Genomic DNA, 16,253 nt, shown 5'->3' on the forward strand with positions numbered 1-16,253 from the left:
CCCGGGAGCCTTCTCCTCCCCTTGTTCTAGGGACTCTCCCAGGGACATCAGGCAGCCTGGACGCAGCTTGTGCGCCGCTCCCAAGTCATGCATGACTTGCATGATGGGTGCCAGGGGAAGCCAGGGCTGGGGCCAGGAGCCTCTGGTTTGGGGCACTCAGCATAGGGCCCCCTCGATCAGTGTGGCTGCACTCACATCTTCACGCGGAAGCAGGCAGAGGTGTGGGTGGAGGGCGTCCTGTGCAGAGCAGTGGCACCAGCAGCGGTAACAGGGACCCACAGTCACTGCGCGGTCAGCTCGCACCTGGAGCCTGCCGTTTCTGTCTCAGGTAAACTTCTGGGAGCGCAGGTGTGCCTGTTTCCTCTCCTCTGCGGTCGAGAAGGCAGGCTGGGAGAGGTCAGTGCTCACCACCGTGCACACAGTCGGAGGAGGGGCCTGGGCTGAATGCCTTCTCTGCAACAATGGCTGCTGCTATGAAAAGCCTTCTCCGGGGCGGCAGCGGCTAAGCCGTCGCTTGCCCGCATCCTGCATCACTCCGCTTCCACCCCAGCTCCCTGCTGCCCTGCGTCCTGGGGCTCAAGTACTCGAGTGCCCAGGGCGGACGTCGGGGCTCCCGGCCTCAGCCTAGCCCAGCCCTGGCTGTTGCAGCCATCTGGGGAGTGAGGGCATCAGCAGATACAAGGCCTCTGTCTCTCGGCCTCCGCCTTTCAGATGAAACTGCAAATACAGTCTCCTGAGCGACCACAGGCTGTTTCGTTCTGTTCCATCCGTGCTGCAGGGCCTGGTTACCCTCCTTGGACAGATGGAATCCTGCCTGGGAGGCTAAGCGACTTGCCCGGAGCCACATGGCTGCGTCTGATGCTGGCACCTGAGCGGAGCGAGCGCCCTCCCCGCCACAGTGCCACATGCGTGGCGCTCGTGAGGCTCCGGCGGTGGCTGATAAATCACTGCTTTCGGCTTGCGAAGAAGGTGGCAAAACACATTGCTTCAGGGCTATAGAAGGCAGTTGTAGGCCTTGTGTAAACCCAGTTGGGGTGTCCCCGTGGGTGTGTCCGCAGGGGCTTACCGGGACTGTCCCCAAGGTGCACTTGCCACAGAAGCAGAACTGGCTCTGTGCTGTGGTTTGCAGATGAGTCGAGAAGTGGCCTTGAGATCTTTGGTTTGCCCATCACAGAGAGGGGCTTTCAGAGGGGGCAGGGAGGGGTGGGGTTGCTGCTTACAGCTCCAAGTGCCAAGCCAGGTGCACAGAGCGGGCGGCCTCTCACCACTCTGGTTGCATTGTTTTATTCGGAAATGAGTGCCTGCCAGCAAGCCACGTGGCTCACTGTCGTGTCTGCGGGCACTTCTGGGGTACTTTTACTCGCCTTCACCTAACACCACTTGTCAGCTGTAAGCAGTGACGGTCCTGGTGCTGGCAACGGCGCTTTGTGAAAGCCGTGACGTCCTTTGCCGCGTGAGTCTACATCTCCCTGTATCGAGCCTGTTGAAATTAAATCCGCATTGATTGGCACATGTCCTTGCCCCGACTGCTCCTGAGCTGTCGGCAAGGGAAGGGACTGGGCACTCTGAGCAGCTGTGGGTACCCCAGGGTTGATGGGTGCTCCCAGGTCCACAGCTCTCGGGAATTGGTCAGCGATGTCTTTGTGTTGAGCCCGACAAGGCCAAGGGTTGTGTTTGCTGGGGGAGGTCAAGGGGCGGCACCGGGGACTGCCTCAACAACGAAACCAGAGCTCCTACACGAGACGAGGAGCGGAGGCTGCAGGCCCCTCTGTCGCCAGACTTCGTTCCTGGCGAGCTGTCTATGCAAGCAGGAATCCATTTTTATGTCCATGCAAGTTGGGCTGCTTCCGGTCTGCTGGCCAAAAAAAATAAAAATCGCCACTGCTTTTCCTTCTTTAAAATAGGAGATGGGATGGGGTCAGTGCAGTAGCAGATGAGCGCTTTGTTTCAACCTCGCAGAATCGGGAAGCATTCGCAGTCCCCCTGACTCTAGTGTCTGATTGTAAAAAGAGCAGCTGAATGAGCTCATTGTTTCCCGGGTTTTTTCTTTAATGTATTTTACAAACACTCTGGCGACAGGCCTGACACGCTGATTTCTATGTACTCGCATTTGAGGTGGGGACTACAGCATTAATAACAGAGTTCCATGCATCATGCCATCTCTAAGCATGATCGTTATGATAAAGGGCATATACTTAATTACAGGCCTGCTTAATTACAGCTCTGTTGAAGCTCGTTTGTTTAGGAGAATGCTAATTGCGCCACGGAGCCCGTGGCACATCCTTGCTTGTATCCACTGGCTGCTGTTCGATGCCGCAGATCAGCGTTTCATTGAGACTCCCACCAGAAATTGAAAATTAGGAAAAAAACTAAAAGGAAGACAAAAGACCTGGCCCGGTACTGAAAGGGAGCCCATGCGTCGCCAGGCTTCCCCCTAGAGCAGAAACCCGGGCTGGCCCTCAGCCCTCCCTGGGCCAGGGCCCCATCTCTCTCGTCCCAGTTCTCGTCTTTCTGCTCTCACGGCAGTATTCTGAGTGGGCTCAGTATTCGCCCCATTTCACAGTCAGGGCAGCTGAGGCTCGCAGAGGGGAGGTGGCCTGCACCTGCCCACACATCGCCAGCTGCTGAGCCGGAATTAACAACCCAGATCTGCAGAAGTCCCCAGCCCACCTCCCGTGCCACAGCCCGCAGCAGCAGCTGGACTCTGGATTTGTGTCCTGGCTCCTCCTGAGCTCCCTGCCTCCTCTAAGCCTCAGTTTCCTCAGGTGTCAGTTGCAAATGCTAACAGTGAGGGCCGTCTGACACACATACCCCGGTATGGGCAGGAGACGGGGGCCTGCTTCCATGTCGCTCCTCTGTAGAACTGGGCTGGGCGAGAATTTACCTCCCAGAGGCCTGGCGGAGCCTCTTCCTGGAGAGAGGACTCCAGGGCCCAGCAAGGCCACCTCCAGCTCCCGTGAGCGAAGGGTTGTGACGGTGGCTGGCAGACCTGGGAGCGCAGGGCAGCGGCGGCCACCCCGAGGAGGGCCAGCAGCAGTCGGGTGCCCGTGAACCGCGAAGCCTCTGAGCTCCAGGAGTGAAGACGAGGCGCTGGTTCCTGCCAGGAAGGCAGGGAGCGAGACACAGACTCGCCTCCCCCGCGAGAAGCCGGCACGGACAGGATTTACGGGCACTCCTTGGGAACATGGGAGCAATGTGTGCCACTGACCTTGAGAATTATGTCTGGCAACCCTCTAGATATTAAATATGGAAAGGCTGCCCAGATACGGAGAGAAGTGGATGCCGTGGGGTTAGGAGGGGAGTCAGTGGGCCCACAGACCAGCTTTCTGCCCACGAGAGTCCTCCCTAGGTGTGTGCCTGTGCCCCGGTCGGCTGGCCCTGCCCTGGGAGGCGGGGCTCTCATTGAGCCCCGCGTCACCTGTCCCACCCCGTTCCATCTCAGCCCTGAAAATGGTGGAACGTTGGGTCGTCTTCTCCCACCTTGACCAGAGTCCCAGTCTCGCTGCACGTCCCATCAAGCCGGCGGAGTGCTGGGCTCTGGGCAGGCCTGGCGGCTCCTTCACCTTCCCAGTCTCCCTGAAGGCTGCCAAGGAGACGCTCAGGGCACATGGAGAGCAGCTGCTCCGTGAGCCTGGACCCGGATGTAGCTCTGCAGCCTCGACAGTGGTGCCGCCCCCTCGCTCAGTCCAAGTCTCTTCCACTCCCTCCGACACGGCTGGGTTTGGAGACGTAAACTGTGGGAATTTAGTAAACCCTGTCCACTAATGTGGCCCGTGATCCCGACTTCTTGAGCTCTTATTGGAGTTCATTCCGCTAGCCTGGTCAGAGGCCATCCTGCCAGGCCTCTGGTAGCACCCCACGTCCGGGCCTGGGCAGCCGGGCGCGGACTCCCCTCGTCTGGATGTTTTCCAGCCGTATTTATCCCTCACGTCCACACGGATAGCAGGAGAGATCCTGCCAGCATCTTGCTGAAACTCGTTTCCACCACAGTCCGTGGGACACGGTTTTTTCCGTTCATGTGGTTTGGCTGACAGACGATTCCCGGCCCTGCGCGACCGCTGCTCAGCCCAGGAACCCCAGCTCCAGCTTTGGGCCCTGCAGCCCGGCTCCCTCCCCTCTGTGGAAATCTGTTTTCTAGAAGAATACGTGGCTGTCCTGACCACGTGCCTCTTCCGTCCTGAGCTCCGAGACGGGCGTTCCCGGACATCTTCGTCTTGTGCTCAGGGATGGCCCGAGTCGTCCTCTTGTCCCCTCCATGCTGGCCCAGGCAGGGGTGCACCGCCCCCTCACTCCGCCCCCGCTCCCGCATCTTGGGGACTGCTCCTCCCGCCCTCCTTCCCAAGAGGCCGCCTGTGGTGTGTTCCCCTCCAGATTCCCGCTGTCTTCCCGAGCTTGGCCTTGGCAGGAAGGTTTTCCCTAAAGCCCACCTGGGCACGAGGAGGCGTGCAGTGCCAGTCCCTTGGTGCTGTCTGCCTCCCCAGAAGGCCTGGGAGGGCAGGCGTGGGCGGCAGCTGAGAGAAGTGGTGTGGCCATGACCTCCTGTTACCTGTAACATTAAGTCACTCATCTAAGGTCATGGCCAGGATCCAGACACAGCCAGCCCAACTGCCGAACTCTTTCCTCCAACATGGACTTCCCATGACCCCGACAGCCTGGGAGAGAAGGTTGTCTCGGCTCAGGGAGTGGGTAAGGAGCATGCGTTCTGCTCCCCTGCTCCCAGAGGGCAGCTCTGTCCCTCCCAGCTCTGCTTCCAGCCCCTGGAGGCTCCCACCCCCTAGAGACTGGAGGCCAGGCTCCTGGGGGTTCTAGACCAGCCCCTCTGAGCTCCGGGAGCTCTCGTCTACACGTCTGCCTCCCCTCCCTGGAGGCAGGATGTACCAGTTCTCACGCCGTAGCTGCCACTGCCCTGCACTGGGCGCCGGCCGGCTCCAGCCGGTGACTCCCTCGAGCACTCGTGCTGGTGGCCGAGGTCACCGAGTGTCCGTGGTGTGTTCACTGCCGCCCTTTTCTTTTGCAGCAATGGATGGGGTGCCGTTCATGATATCAGAGAAGTTTTCGTGCGTTCCAGAAAGTGTAAGTTTCCAGCGTGATTGTGCTTCCATTTTGCTGCCCCCAGCCTGAAGCCCCCACCTTACTTGCTGTGCACCCGGGGCTGTTCCGGGGGCCTCGCTCTGGGCACGTGCCTGCCTCTGCTCCCGCTGGAAGCTGGACCCACTCGCCCCTCCCCCTCCAGCCAACAGCAGTGACTCCCGAGAGCGGGGGTGGGTGGTGCTCGTCTGGGCCCCACTCGGAGCTGCACCCGCAGAGCCCCGAGAAGCGAGACGGGCGAGCCCTCCCTTCGTGGCCCAGCTGTAAATTGAGCTGAGCTTCACCCCATCAGCTCTGTGTATTCTTTGTTTTCCAAGCTCAGCTTTGTAGTTTCTGCTCCACTTGGTGTGATGATGGCAGGCTGCGTGCCCTACTCACTGCACACTGCACTCCGGCTCGGGGGCCTCTGGCTGTGGGGCCCCGGCTCACGCCAGGCCAGCGCCAGCCCCGCAGCACATGTGAGCATGGGACGGAGGGCAGTGGGAGGAGCCCACCCTACATGTGGCACTGGGGCCTGTGTCCTGGGCTGCAGGCCATGCCTGGCATTCCTGGGGCGCCCCGGACAGCAGGGGCCTCTCCCAACAGTGCAGTCCAGGTTCTCGCCGGCTCCGTAGCCGCGTTGCTGGCTTTTACCCTGCGGAGAGTGCTCCGCACAGCCAGTAAACACGAAGGCCCCAGTTTGGGCACAGCTGAAGAATCCCTCAGCGTTTTTCTGGAGCCAGCTTAACCACCCGGCTCGTGATCCGACCCGCTCTGCGCATCCCCTCGCGTGAAACATAATAGGCCGCCAGCAAGCCCGTCTGGTAAGCAGCTTAATCTTGAAAAATGCTCGTGACGTGACACGTGGGGCTCGCGCAACTTCGGTGACTGCTCGGCCACGTTGCCATGGAGACGCTGGCGCCTTTCCCGCAGGCTCCCTGGGAGAGGCCGCTCTGTCCTGCTTGCCGCTCCAGTTGGGAAAGTTGAGTGGAGCAGTTAAGAGATGGGCATACAGCAGCTGGACCCCTGCTGGGGCGCGGGCAGCCCTGTCCTCACCCCTCTCAGACTGGCCGCACCACGAGAGCCACACTGCTTTGTGGCTACTGGCAGAGCAGCCCCAGGAGCCGAGTTTCTAATTCGGTGGTCCTGTCCCAGGGTCACCCTTGCGAGCGAGTGCTGCAGGGCCCTACCAACTCAGCAAGTGCCCACGGCCATGCACTCGAGCCAAGCCCTTGCAAGCCTTTCTGCCGTTTAAGCCCCCGCCCCCACCAGCCATGCCAGGAGCGCCTGCCCGCGCCCCTTTCTGGCAGATGAGGACATGAGGAGGGCACTTGACCTGCGGCCAAGCCCCGTTCTGAACGCGGCTCCCTGGAGTCCAGAACCGACTCTTGGTAGTGGCCGCACTGGAAGCTGCTGCCGATCGGGGCTGCTGCAGCGCGGGCCCAGGAGTGTCCCCGGAAGGCTCCTGGCCTCCACCTGCTCATCCCAGGCTGCTGGCCCCTCACTGGGCCCCTCTGGAAACAGAACACCAGGGTGCCTGTGGACACGCAGGGCCTACAGACGGGGCCCTACCCTCTGTGGACCTCAGCCTAGCCCCTGGGACCTGCAGCGAATTCTCACTGCCGTATGCATTCACTTTTTCATGCCTTCTGTTGAAAACCAGCGTTTCCAAACAGAGCACCTCCTCTCCATGAAACGGCAGTGCTTCCCACCCCCCCTCCCCGCGCTAAGACCCAGCATGATCATTTCCCACCCCTGCCGCTGTCAGCGTCTCGGTGATGGGCAGGAGCTTCCTTCGAAGACCCAGAGTTCCCCAGTTCCTTCCCTGGCTACCGCAGAGTCCCCCATGAGAGATGCCACGTGGGGTCAGGGCAGCCTCCCAGGAGAGCCAGGGCCACCACTGGCCCCGACTGCAGGAGGCAAGAGCAGACTTTGCCCGCACTGTCCCTTGCAGGGGGAAGAGAGGCCAAGCTGGTCAGCCCTCGGCTTAGCCACGGCCCTTCTGGGTGCCTTAGCCACATGGCCGACCCGTGGGCCAGCTTCCTGAGGCATGCTCCTCACCACTGCTTCCTCCCCTCACCATCACACCAGGAGTCTGGCCGCTGGTGCACTGGGGTGGGGGTGGGGGGAGTGCCGGCTGCAGGGTGGTCCGAGGGCATCCTGCAGCCCTCTCAGAGGCGTCCTGGTCTGTTTCAGATGCAGCCCTTTGACCTCTTGGGAATCACTATCAAGTCTTTGGCAGAAATCGAAAAAGAGGTAAGAGCCTGCCAGCGTCCCGGGGGCTGGCACTGCGGGGACGCTTCCATCTCACTCTCGCCTCCATCGTCTTTACGACCTTCAGGTGCGCCCGGCACCTGCCTTCTCTAAGCAGGAAGGTTTCAGGTGGCAGATGGAGGAGGCGACTCCGCCCCATGGTTTCAGATGCGTCGGCGGGGTCTGAGGGAGGGTGCCGGCCTGCTCTCCTGCCCCCCTCGCTCACTCATACTGTTCACCACCAGGAGAAGCTCGGGGATGCAGAGGGAGGGCCGGCGTGCGTCCCCTGCACCTGACTAGTTGGACCCCTACGCAGCCTGGTTTGAGAGAGCTCGGCAGCTTAAAGCAGTCCCAGGCTGCAGTGCAGGCAACAGGACAGTGAGGGGAGATCAGGGTGGCGCCTGCAAGACCCCCGTCCCCACCAGGCGGCGCAGAGCGTGGGGTGGCTGCTGGGCGGCTGGCTCCCTTCAGGAAGCACATTTGTCTAGAGGTGGAGGCGGTGCAGCCATTTCAGTAGTCTCAGCTCCTTCGGGTCCCCTCCGCGCGCCAGCTAGCAGAAGCGGGTTGCATTCCTGAAAGATGGCTGAAATCAAGGAAAATGGAGTCAGTGTAGTACAACAGATCCTAAAGCTGTCGCCGCCAAAACAAGACAAAGAAGTCCCCCCTCGTCCTTGATTTCCAGTAAGTCGGAGAAGCCAGCCTGATCACCAGCTATCGGTTTTCGCTCGTTTTCGGCTGTTTTTGTTGTTTCGTTTGCATAACCCGGGGTGGGGGATGGCGGCCATGTGAGGCACACAGCTGGGCGCTGTGGCGCGAGGCGGCCTGGCTGTGGACTCCGCCCCGTGTGGGGTCCCGGGCCAGCAAGTCCAGAGGGCGCCTTTGAGGGTGGCCTGCCGCAGCTGCAGGCAGAGAAATGGCCACATAGGGACCCACGAGGGAGAGATGGGCACCTGGAAGCTGTCTCAGCGATGTCCTGTGACGTCTGCGTAGACGGAGCCGTACTGGCGGCGGCAGGTGCGCATCTGCGGGGTCAGGAGGAGTGTGGGCCCCCTCCTCTGCTGTCCTGCTTAGACCTGCCTGGCCGCAGGCACCACAGCCGCCCCTGCTGCCTGCCCAGCTCTGGGCTCAGGGTTTCTGTACTGTGTGAGGTTCTTGCCCCAGCTCACCCAGCAGGCCTCGTTCCGCCCTCTGCCATGGTACAGAAATGGAGACACCAAGAGGTGAAGTGACTGGGCCATGACAAGACGGTGGCCCAGCCGCTGTGCTGCACGCCCTCTCCTTATCAGAGGAGCTCTGTGTCCCTCTCTGGGCTGGGGGGACGATATGTTCTGACCCCAGCTGGGCCTGCAAGTGACCAGGATAGGGCTGCAAGTGAGCGCCCCTCTGTGGAGCCCAGAGCACGTGGCAGGAGTGCTGGGGGCCTTCATTCTCCCCACCCTGTAACACCTGCTCCTGGTACCCAGCCACGTGTCTCCTTTGACCATGGTGCTCGGAGGCCAGGTGTCGCTGTCCCCCGAAGGGGCACTCATTAAGCTGAGGCCAGGACAACCGATGACCAGCCTGAGCCTCAGTTTCCCCTTCTGTATGACTGCAGTGGTGACGCAGTGCCTACCTGCGGCATTTACTGGGTCTCACTGGGCAGTCACGTAAGTGGCGTGGGCAGCTGTCTGCAGTGGTCCCGTTCGTGCTGTCGCCATGGTCACCATCAGCATCCCTGTGACCGTCCTGGCCACAGCTGGAGGGCGTGGCCAGCATGGTCCATCCCTGCCCTGTTGCTGGAGGCAGAGGGCCATCACCTTTTGACCAAACTTCGATTTCTCATGTTAGTGGGGTTTAAGACACCGGGTCTGCAGCGACGGCAGAGGACTCCGCTCCGTGCTAAACCTCAGAGTGCCCCTGAGCCCCGAGGAGGAGCTGTGCTCACAGCCCGTGGCTCTGCTCTCTGGGCCTGGAGCAGGCTGGGTGTCCCCTGGCGGGGCACAGTTTTCCTCTTGTTCCTTTCCATCTCCTACAAGCCTGGCTGCCCTTGGCAAGGGGCTGGGGTGGAGAGATCTTGGCTTCATTCGCCGTCAGCCTTTGTACTGGACACCAGTAAACCGAGGCAGAATCAGTGAGCCGAGGCAGGAGACGGCCTTCGGTGCAGGACACAGCCGCGTGGCCACGGGCCTCTGCAGCTCTGTGCAGGATTCCCGGTGGGGAGCTGGCACCCCTGGGGAGGCTGCTGCGGGCTGGGCTTCCGCTCGCTGTCCCTCGGCCGCTGTGCGAGGAAGCAGTGACCCTGGTTTTAGCGGACAGACCCGGACTGGGGAAGTTGTGTGCCCTGCCAGGGTCCCTCAGCAGCAGTGTGCCACCCCCAGAGCTGGAAGGAGGGCTGAGGGCCCCCTGCGGAGCTGCCACCACCTCCACCTGCTTGGCGTTAGAAGACGAGGGCAACACGTCCTCCTGTCTGGCCAGAATCGGGGTGGTTCGCTTTCCTGCCAGCCAGCACCATGTTCACACCCCTGCCGAATTCCAACCCGAGCCCTGTGACTGTATTACCCGCGGGGGCTGTCCCCCATGAAGGAACCCCAGCCCCACCCACCTCGCCCCTAGCAGGGCTGGGGGACAGGCAGCCCGCCAAGTGGAGCTGCCCGTGGTGGGCCTGAGCCACCGTGCCCAGGAGCTGCCCGGCTCCTTGTGACAGGAGAGGGACCAGGCGTCAGCCCCCTTGTGGGTAGGGGACACCTCCAGCCCCAGCTCCTGGTGAGGAAAGTGTGACTCTTGGCCTTGGTGGCCAAGGACACCTGAGTGCGGAGAGAGGGGACAGGCACTGGTGGCCGTGAGCCCAGAGCCACCAACCTCGGCAGCCCAGACACCGGGTCTCAAAAGGGCATGGCAGACAACGGAGCGCTGTGTGGGTTGTGGACCAGACTCGGCTCCAATCTGGACACCTGCAGCCAAGGTTGGCCCCTGAGCAGGGCCCTGGCCCACCTCCAGCCAGAGCTCAGGCCTCTGTCCCTCCAAGAGCACGCTGCTGGTCACCTTGCAGCCCACAAGTGGCCACGTGGTAGGGACCCCTGGAGCTGCGGCGTGCGTGGACTTGAGTGAAACTTCGTGAAGGACTCCCGGGGAAGGTCACGTTTTTGGGTTAAGTCGACAGGTCTGTTGCGGAGCAGTGTCACGGAGAGAGAGGTGGTGACGGGAAGGGTGGCAGCCCTCAGCACCCAGACCCGGGCCGGCCCGAGGCGGGACGGGACTGAAGCCCCCCAGAGCGCAGTCACTGCCTGGGCCAGGGGTCCTGCCCGCAGTCACCCCATGGGATGCGAGGACAGGGGTTTCCCCGCAGCCGCTGAGGCACACAGGGAGCGGCCAGGGCAGCGTTTTTGTGCCCCCCCCCACAGGACCCAGCAGGGGCGACGGAGCCTGAAGGGCAGTAGTCCAGGGGAGAGCCGGGAGGGGGTGGTCTCGGGAAGCCAGACAGCGTCTGCATCCCTTCCCTGCGGGCAGTGGGTGAGCAAAGCCCCGTTTCTCCGTCTGGTGGATTCCCCATCACAGCCAGGGTGGGGCTCCCGGCCCTGCAGTGCCCCCACGCCAGCCTCCCTCCCTCAGGGTCCTCACCAGCCCGGGGCCACAGCCGGTCACCGTGGGACGGGGAGCCGCCCAGTGCCTTCCAGCTCCACAGAGCTGCTGCGTGTGGCCGGCTGCCTGGTGGCCACCCCTCCCTGCAGGGGGTCCACCGTGGGTTCGCCGTGGGGACCGTGGCCATGGCCGGGGAAGCGCTCCCGCGCCCACCTCGCTTCCTGGCGGCGCACACAGCCCTCATTTTCCAGCAACACGGAAGCTGGGAGACAGCGAGAGTCTAGTCAGTAAAGGACACTCTAATATTAATCACGGCCTTAAAATTGACAAGGGAGGCAGTTCATTTAACCACTTAATTGCTACAGGTTTTTATGGGCTGCTGTTTGCAGACATATTTAATGAAGAACTTATAAATCTAAGGGAGCTTAAAATTTTAATTTTACACCTAAATATTTTCCTTGTTCTGTCTGCAGCCGATCCTCAGGCGTGCAGTCACGTGGGATGTTCCTTAAATGAACATATTTGCTGACTGCCTCCATTTCGGTTTTTAAAACATTGGTTCCAGCCATTAGGCATTTTTTTCAGTTCCCAAATGACTAGAGAAATTCGTCTTGATTATAATTGCTCTTAGCCACGCATATCTAATTTGTGTCTTTTTAAGTGTTAATTAGTAAACAGTTTGAGCTGACATCTTTATGTGTTTGTGTGTTGAAAAATGGGGCTCGTGGCTTCTGTAGCTCGGGGCCGCCTCCACCGGCATGTGCGTCCCGACAGAGGTGAAGAGCATCTTCAAGTTCAGCTGTCGGGCGTGGGCTCTGCGGGCCCTCCCCAGGCCTCTCGGGGAGAGGCGGCAAGCGTGGCTTGGGGACCCACATCCTGAGGACGAAAGGCGGGCAGGCGGGCAGGCGGGCAGCAGGGCTGTGGCCCGGTGATGACACGGCGGGGCCCCAGCGCTGTTGAGCAGAGCGCGCCCAGCCCAGCCCAGCCCGCCGCCCCTTCTCCCACCGTGGGCCCGCTCCATTGTGCTCCTTAGCTCGCAGATCCGGCGGAGGGAGGCTGCCGCAGCCCCGAATCTGCGGTCTCTCTGCGCCACCTGGCGGCCACGTCCGCCACTGCCGCACCTTCGCGCCCGGATTCCCTTGGCTTCCCTCATTTTTCAGGCAGGATGCTGAAAGGTGGGGGAGAACCTGCCTACTTGCTATTAAATCAAAGTCAAGCAGGTGGAAGTCGGCCCTCTCCCCTCTGACCTGCTGCCACCCAGGGTCTGGGGAGCGGTCACAGCGAGTTCAGTGCAGCCTAAACGAAGACCTGATGTCAGCTCCCCCAGCCCCGGGGGGCGTGCGCACGGCTCCACTGTGCCTTCCCAGAGTGTGTGCGTAGACTAAAGGGCACTCGGGGGGGGACTTCTCAGTTACTCTTGTTTAAGAAACGCGGCCGGGTGGGAAACAGCTGCGGCCCTCCCTTTGCGGGCGTCGGCCCCCAGCCTGGGAACCGGTTTCAAGCGGCAGATGAGATCGTGCTCACCCCACCCCCCACCCCCGCCCGCGGAGGGCCTTCGGGGCACTGTCGCCCCAAGCAGCCACCCTGCCGATCGGAGTCCACGTTCCGGTACTCGGCGTTGTCCCTGGAGCTTACTTGCTTCCAAAAAACAAAACCCGCAGGCGTCAGAGAGGCGGGTACCGGAGGAAGCGCGCATCCGCCACGCCCACGCCCGGTGACCCACGCTCTGCACCCCGCACCCCGCACCCTGCCGGGCCTCACGTGGCGGAAATCCTCCGCAAATCCTCCGCAACTTGGAGTGGGTGGAGCATTTTCACTGGCCACGTGGCGCTGCTTTTTCTGTTCGTGTTTGAAGCCTCTTGCTGGTCTCATGTTGCAAAGATACGTGGCCAGCGCGTCCGTCCGTCCGGACGGTGGTGGTGAGTGAAAGCTCACACGTTCCAGCACCTCTGTGTGACGCGTTGGCCTGGCTGCATGCCACTTCCAGTATTGTAGACGCACCCGCCCGTTTGCTCCCACATGTAGTGTACTGAAATAGCGGGTGCTTTTCGGCTCCTTGACCCAACTGCAAATCATTAGAAGAACCAGAACTGGCTCGATTTTATCCTAAAGCTTAGCCAGTTTTCTTAAAAGGAAGAGCTCTTAATACAGTTTTCTTCTGCGACCTTTCTGTGCCATCTTCATCATGAATTCCCACATAGAGGGGCTCTCCACGGAGTTCCCGGGAGGGCAGCCGCAGTGGGGTCCAGGTCAGGCTGCCCCCGGGACACCGCATCCCGTACAGGAACACCTGGCTCCCGGCTGGCAACCGCACTCCAGGGCAGCTTCCCGAGCACCTGTGGCCCGGGAGGCAGCAGACAAGTGCTGGGGGCCCGCCGCCCGCGCGCGGGAGCCCCGAATGGCGTTCAGCCTCCCGATTGCCGCCTGGCCCAGCCCCCGCTGTCGCAGGTCTGGGGAGTGAGCCAGGGGATAGACGCTCTCTCTCACCCCCTCCACTGCTCTGTTGCTCCATCTTTCAAATATGTCAGTTTAGGAAGAGTTCATGGAAAAATGTCAATCATGGAAAACTATGCATGGATTTCAGAGGTTTTGTGGTTTTTTCTTTTTTTTTTTTCTCCCCACTGAGGTCCACTGATCTTTTGAGTCCCACTTTTCCATGAACTTGGAGACCACAGAGTGAAGGGGTCCCGAGTGCTGCCTCGCCGTCTGGGCTCTGTGCGTCGTTGTCCCTTTATTACCACACTGCTGGGGACCTCACAGCTTCTCGAGGAGCAGTCCCCGGCCTGTCCCGATCACACTCCCTGGAGGGTTCGTCCCCGGCCTGTCCCGATCTCACTCACGGGAGGGTTCGTCCCCGGCCTGTCCCGATCACACTCACGGGAGGGTTCGTCCCCGGCCTGTCCCGATCACACTCACGGGAGTGTTTGTCCAGTTGAACGAGGACGCCGAGTTGGAGGAGGATCGCAAGCGGCCCCTTAACGCATTTGCGTGGGAACTGTGTACTGAGGCCCCGGGCCAGAGTGCGGCTGGGTGTGCGTGTCCTCACTGGCGGGCATCTGCACACTGCGGCTTCGTGTGCTCGGGACCTCTCTCCCTGGGCTGTCACTCAGACGTGCTGGCGTGTGACCTGGGCATCAGCTCTGCACTGGCTATTTCTCACGGGTTCTCGGCCGCTTGTCCTGGGCTCCCCGGCAGGCAGCTGTGTGCTCTGCAGACCGGCACTCCTGCCTCCTCCTGTGCCTACATCCCGGCCTCCCTAGGCGCTCCCCGGTGCCTGGGCCTCCTGGTCTTAGCCGTGCTTTGAGTGGGCATTCCTGGTTGTCCCTGGTTTGCCATCCATAGATGTCCTAACCCCCCTTTTTCTTTGTATCACGTTAAAGAGTCAGCTGTCTGTTTCCATTTTCCTGTGTTTATTTTTAAAGTCAAGAATGAGTTATTGCATTCCCTGGCTCACAGGCCTCTGCCGGTGCCACCCATGTCTCGGCGGCACCCAAAGGCCGTGGGCTGTTCCCACAGGTGCCTCTGGGGTTTTGTCCGCCATGTTTCTCCCAAGCCGCAGCCGCCACCCAGGGCATTCCCGCGAGGCCAGGCCGTCACTGTGTGAATGAGAACCGCCGAGCGCCACGCAGTTACGGCCTGGCCTGGGGCGGCAAGTCGCGCACCTGCTGGAGCTCAGGGGAAGTCAAGGTGACCGTCGGATCTTCAGCAGATCCTTCGTAGGGGGGTTCTTGGAACGTCTACTGCTCAGGCCTTAAGTAGAATAAAGCCACACAGCCACGAATGGCCCCCGGGAGCTGGCCTGCAGCGTGCGCGCCGCATCCTGGGATCGGCGTGGAAACCAGCTGGGCTTCCCATGTTCCCTGCTGGGGAGCCCGACGAGGGGGTCCAGGTGCCCACGCTGCAGGGGAACTCTGAGCCACGGCCCTGCAGAGCTGCTGGGGACGCCTGCAGGGAGACACACGCACTCCGTTTGCCCTGTCCGCTTATCTTTCATCCTCCTGGGTCACTCACACGTGACATGCAAGCGCAGTGATGAATGGCAGGCAGCCCCCGCCCGGCTGGGCCGTGCACAGGGACTGGTGGGGACACAGGGGAGCGCAGGCCTCTCAGGGGGCACGGCTGCACCGGGCCCCATGCAGCTGAGCTCAGTGCAGGCCCGCGAAGGCCGCGGCACCCGGCTGTCAGCGTCTGTGACTGTTTCCAAGCCCACAGGCCAGCTCCTTGGACGTGCAGCTTCTACACGGTCTGCACAGAGAGGCACACACACAGTCACAGCTAGACTCGGCCTGCCACCCCAGGGTGTGTGCTGCCGTGGACAAGCACTGGGTGTGGTACCCGCCACCACGAGTTCCTGTGCTGGGGGACACAGCCATCACACAGAGGGCCCGGGGCTCGCCCCACACGGGACTGAAAGCCAGAATGGCCTTGCACCTGTTCAACAACTGAGCCCCTAAAATAGCTGCTCTTTCCTTCGCATCAAACCGTGTACCCAGCCAGCCATCCGCCCCCTCCCCCCCCCCCACCGTCCATCTGCATCCCCCAGCCCTCTTCCGTCATCCACCACTCATCCACCTGCCCACCTGCCCGTCACGGAGGCGTCGTCTCCTCCGGGTCAAGGAGGGTGCTGTGGCTCCGCGGGCGGGGAGCTTCCCAGCACAGCGCCACCGTGTCCGGGCCCTGAAGGACAGGAGCGCTGCACCACTCCAGGGAGGAGGCGCACCGCAGGCAGAGGGCCACGGCCCAGCGGTGCGCCTGGTGCCGGCCCAGTGCCCTAGTGCTGGGGGAGAGAGGCGGGTGCTAGCCGAGACCAAGGCTCCGCAGAAGCCACTCAGCCTCACCCCTCCCCGTGGTGGGGAGGGGCCCTGTGTGGCGGGCGCAAGGTGCTGTGGCCACGGAGGGACCCTTCTAACCCTGAGCCCAGGGAGGCAGGGGACACACCCCAGACATGGGCGGGGTGTTGACAGGAGTGACAGGCAAGGCAGGGGAAGCGGAGTCTGCTCAGCCCGCCCCCTGCCCCTCTGGGTCCCAGCAGCTCACAGCCGTGAGCGGGGAGCGGGCCGCAGGGGTGGGGAGAAGACTCTAGAACAGGGCGGCGCAGGTCTGGCCCGCAGCCTCCACAAGACCGTGATACCATTTGGCCTGGCCCTGCCAAGGGGACCGCAGGTGGGACTCAACGTCCAGTGAATCCGTAGCAGGCCAGTGTTTAAGCAGATAGCGCGGTGCAGCCCACCAGCAACGCGAACGCCCGCGTGGCCCTTGGCAGAGCCAGGGTTCCCGGCCCGCTGCAGCCGCCGGGTGGATCGGGCTGCAGCTCGGCTCTGGGCCAGGGCCTGCTGGCCCGGCAGTGGGAGGGGACAGGCGCAGCCTCACTGGGG

The 16,253-nt window shown here is 61.9% G+C and overlaps 2 protein-coding genes across 7 annotated transcripts in view; one reads left to right on the forward strand and one right to left on the reverse strand.

The window, feature by feature from the left end:
• MVB12B (multivesicular body subunit 12B) overlaps window positions 1-16,253 on the forward strand; it is a 174,460-nt gene that overhangs the window by 152,457 nt on the left and 5,750 nt on the right. For 2 of the 4 annotated variants that reach the window (XM_089320056.1, XM_089320053.1), the window contains 3 exons: window positions 5,018-5,073; window positions 7,264-7,323; window positions 11,352-11,568. In XM_089320056.1, the coding sequence (XP_089176182.1) occupies window positions 5,018-5,073; window positions 7,264-7,277 (70 nt within the window). In that variant the 3' untranslated portion in view covers window positions 7,278-7,323; window positions 11,352-11,568. Of the gene's footprint in view, window positions 1-5,017; window positions 5,074-7,263; window positions 7,324-11,351; window positions 11,569-16,253 lie in introns of those variants that run through there. The other 2 variants (XM_089320054.1, XM_051855278.3) reach the window with 1 other exon arrangement.
• The window catches only part of LOC149128896 (uncharacterized), a 33,740-nt gene continuing 29,266 nt past the window's right edge, over window positions 11,780-16,253 (reverse strand). For 2 of the 3 annotated variants that reach the window (XR_016225188.1, XM_089320058.1), the window contains 2 exons: window positions 15,459-15,555; window positions 11,780-14,823 (listed from right to left, as the gene is read on the reverse strand). Coding sequence is in view for 1 of the 3 variants with exons in the window: in XM_089320058.1 (XP_089176184.1) it covers window positions 15,491-15,555 (65 nt within the window). In the remaining 2 variants the exon portion in view is untranslated. The remainder of the gene's footprint in view (window positions 14,824-15,458; window positions 15,556-16,253) is intronic. The other variant, XR_016225189.1, reaches the window with a different exon arrangement.

This window comes from Oryctolagus cuniculus, chromosome 1 (assembly GCF_051225735.1).
Source record: "Oryctolagus cuniculus isolate XC-2025 breed Fujian yellow rabbit chromosome 1, ASM5122573v1, whole genome shotgun sequence".
NCBI lineage: Eukaryota > Metazoa > Chordata > Mammalia > Lagomorpha > Leporidae > Oryctolagus > Oryctolagus cuniculus.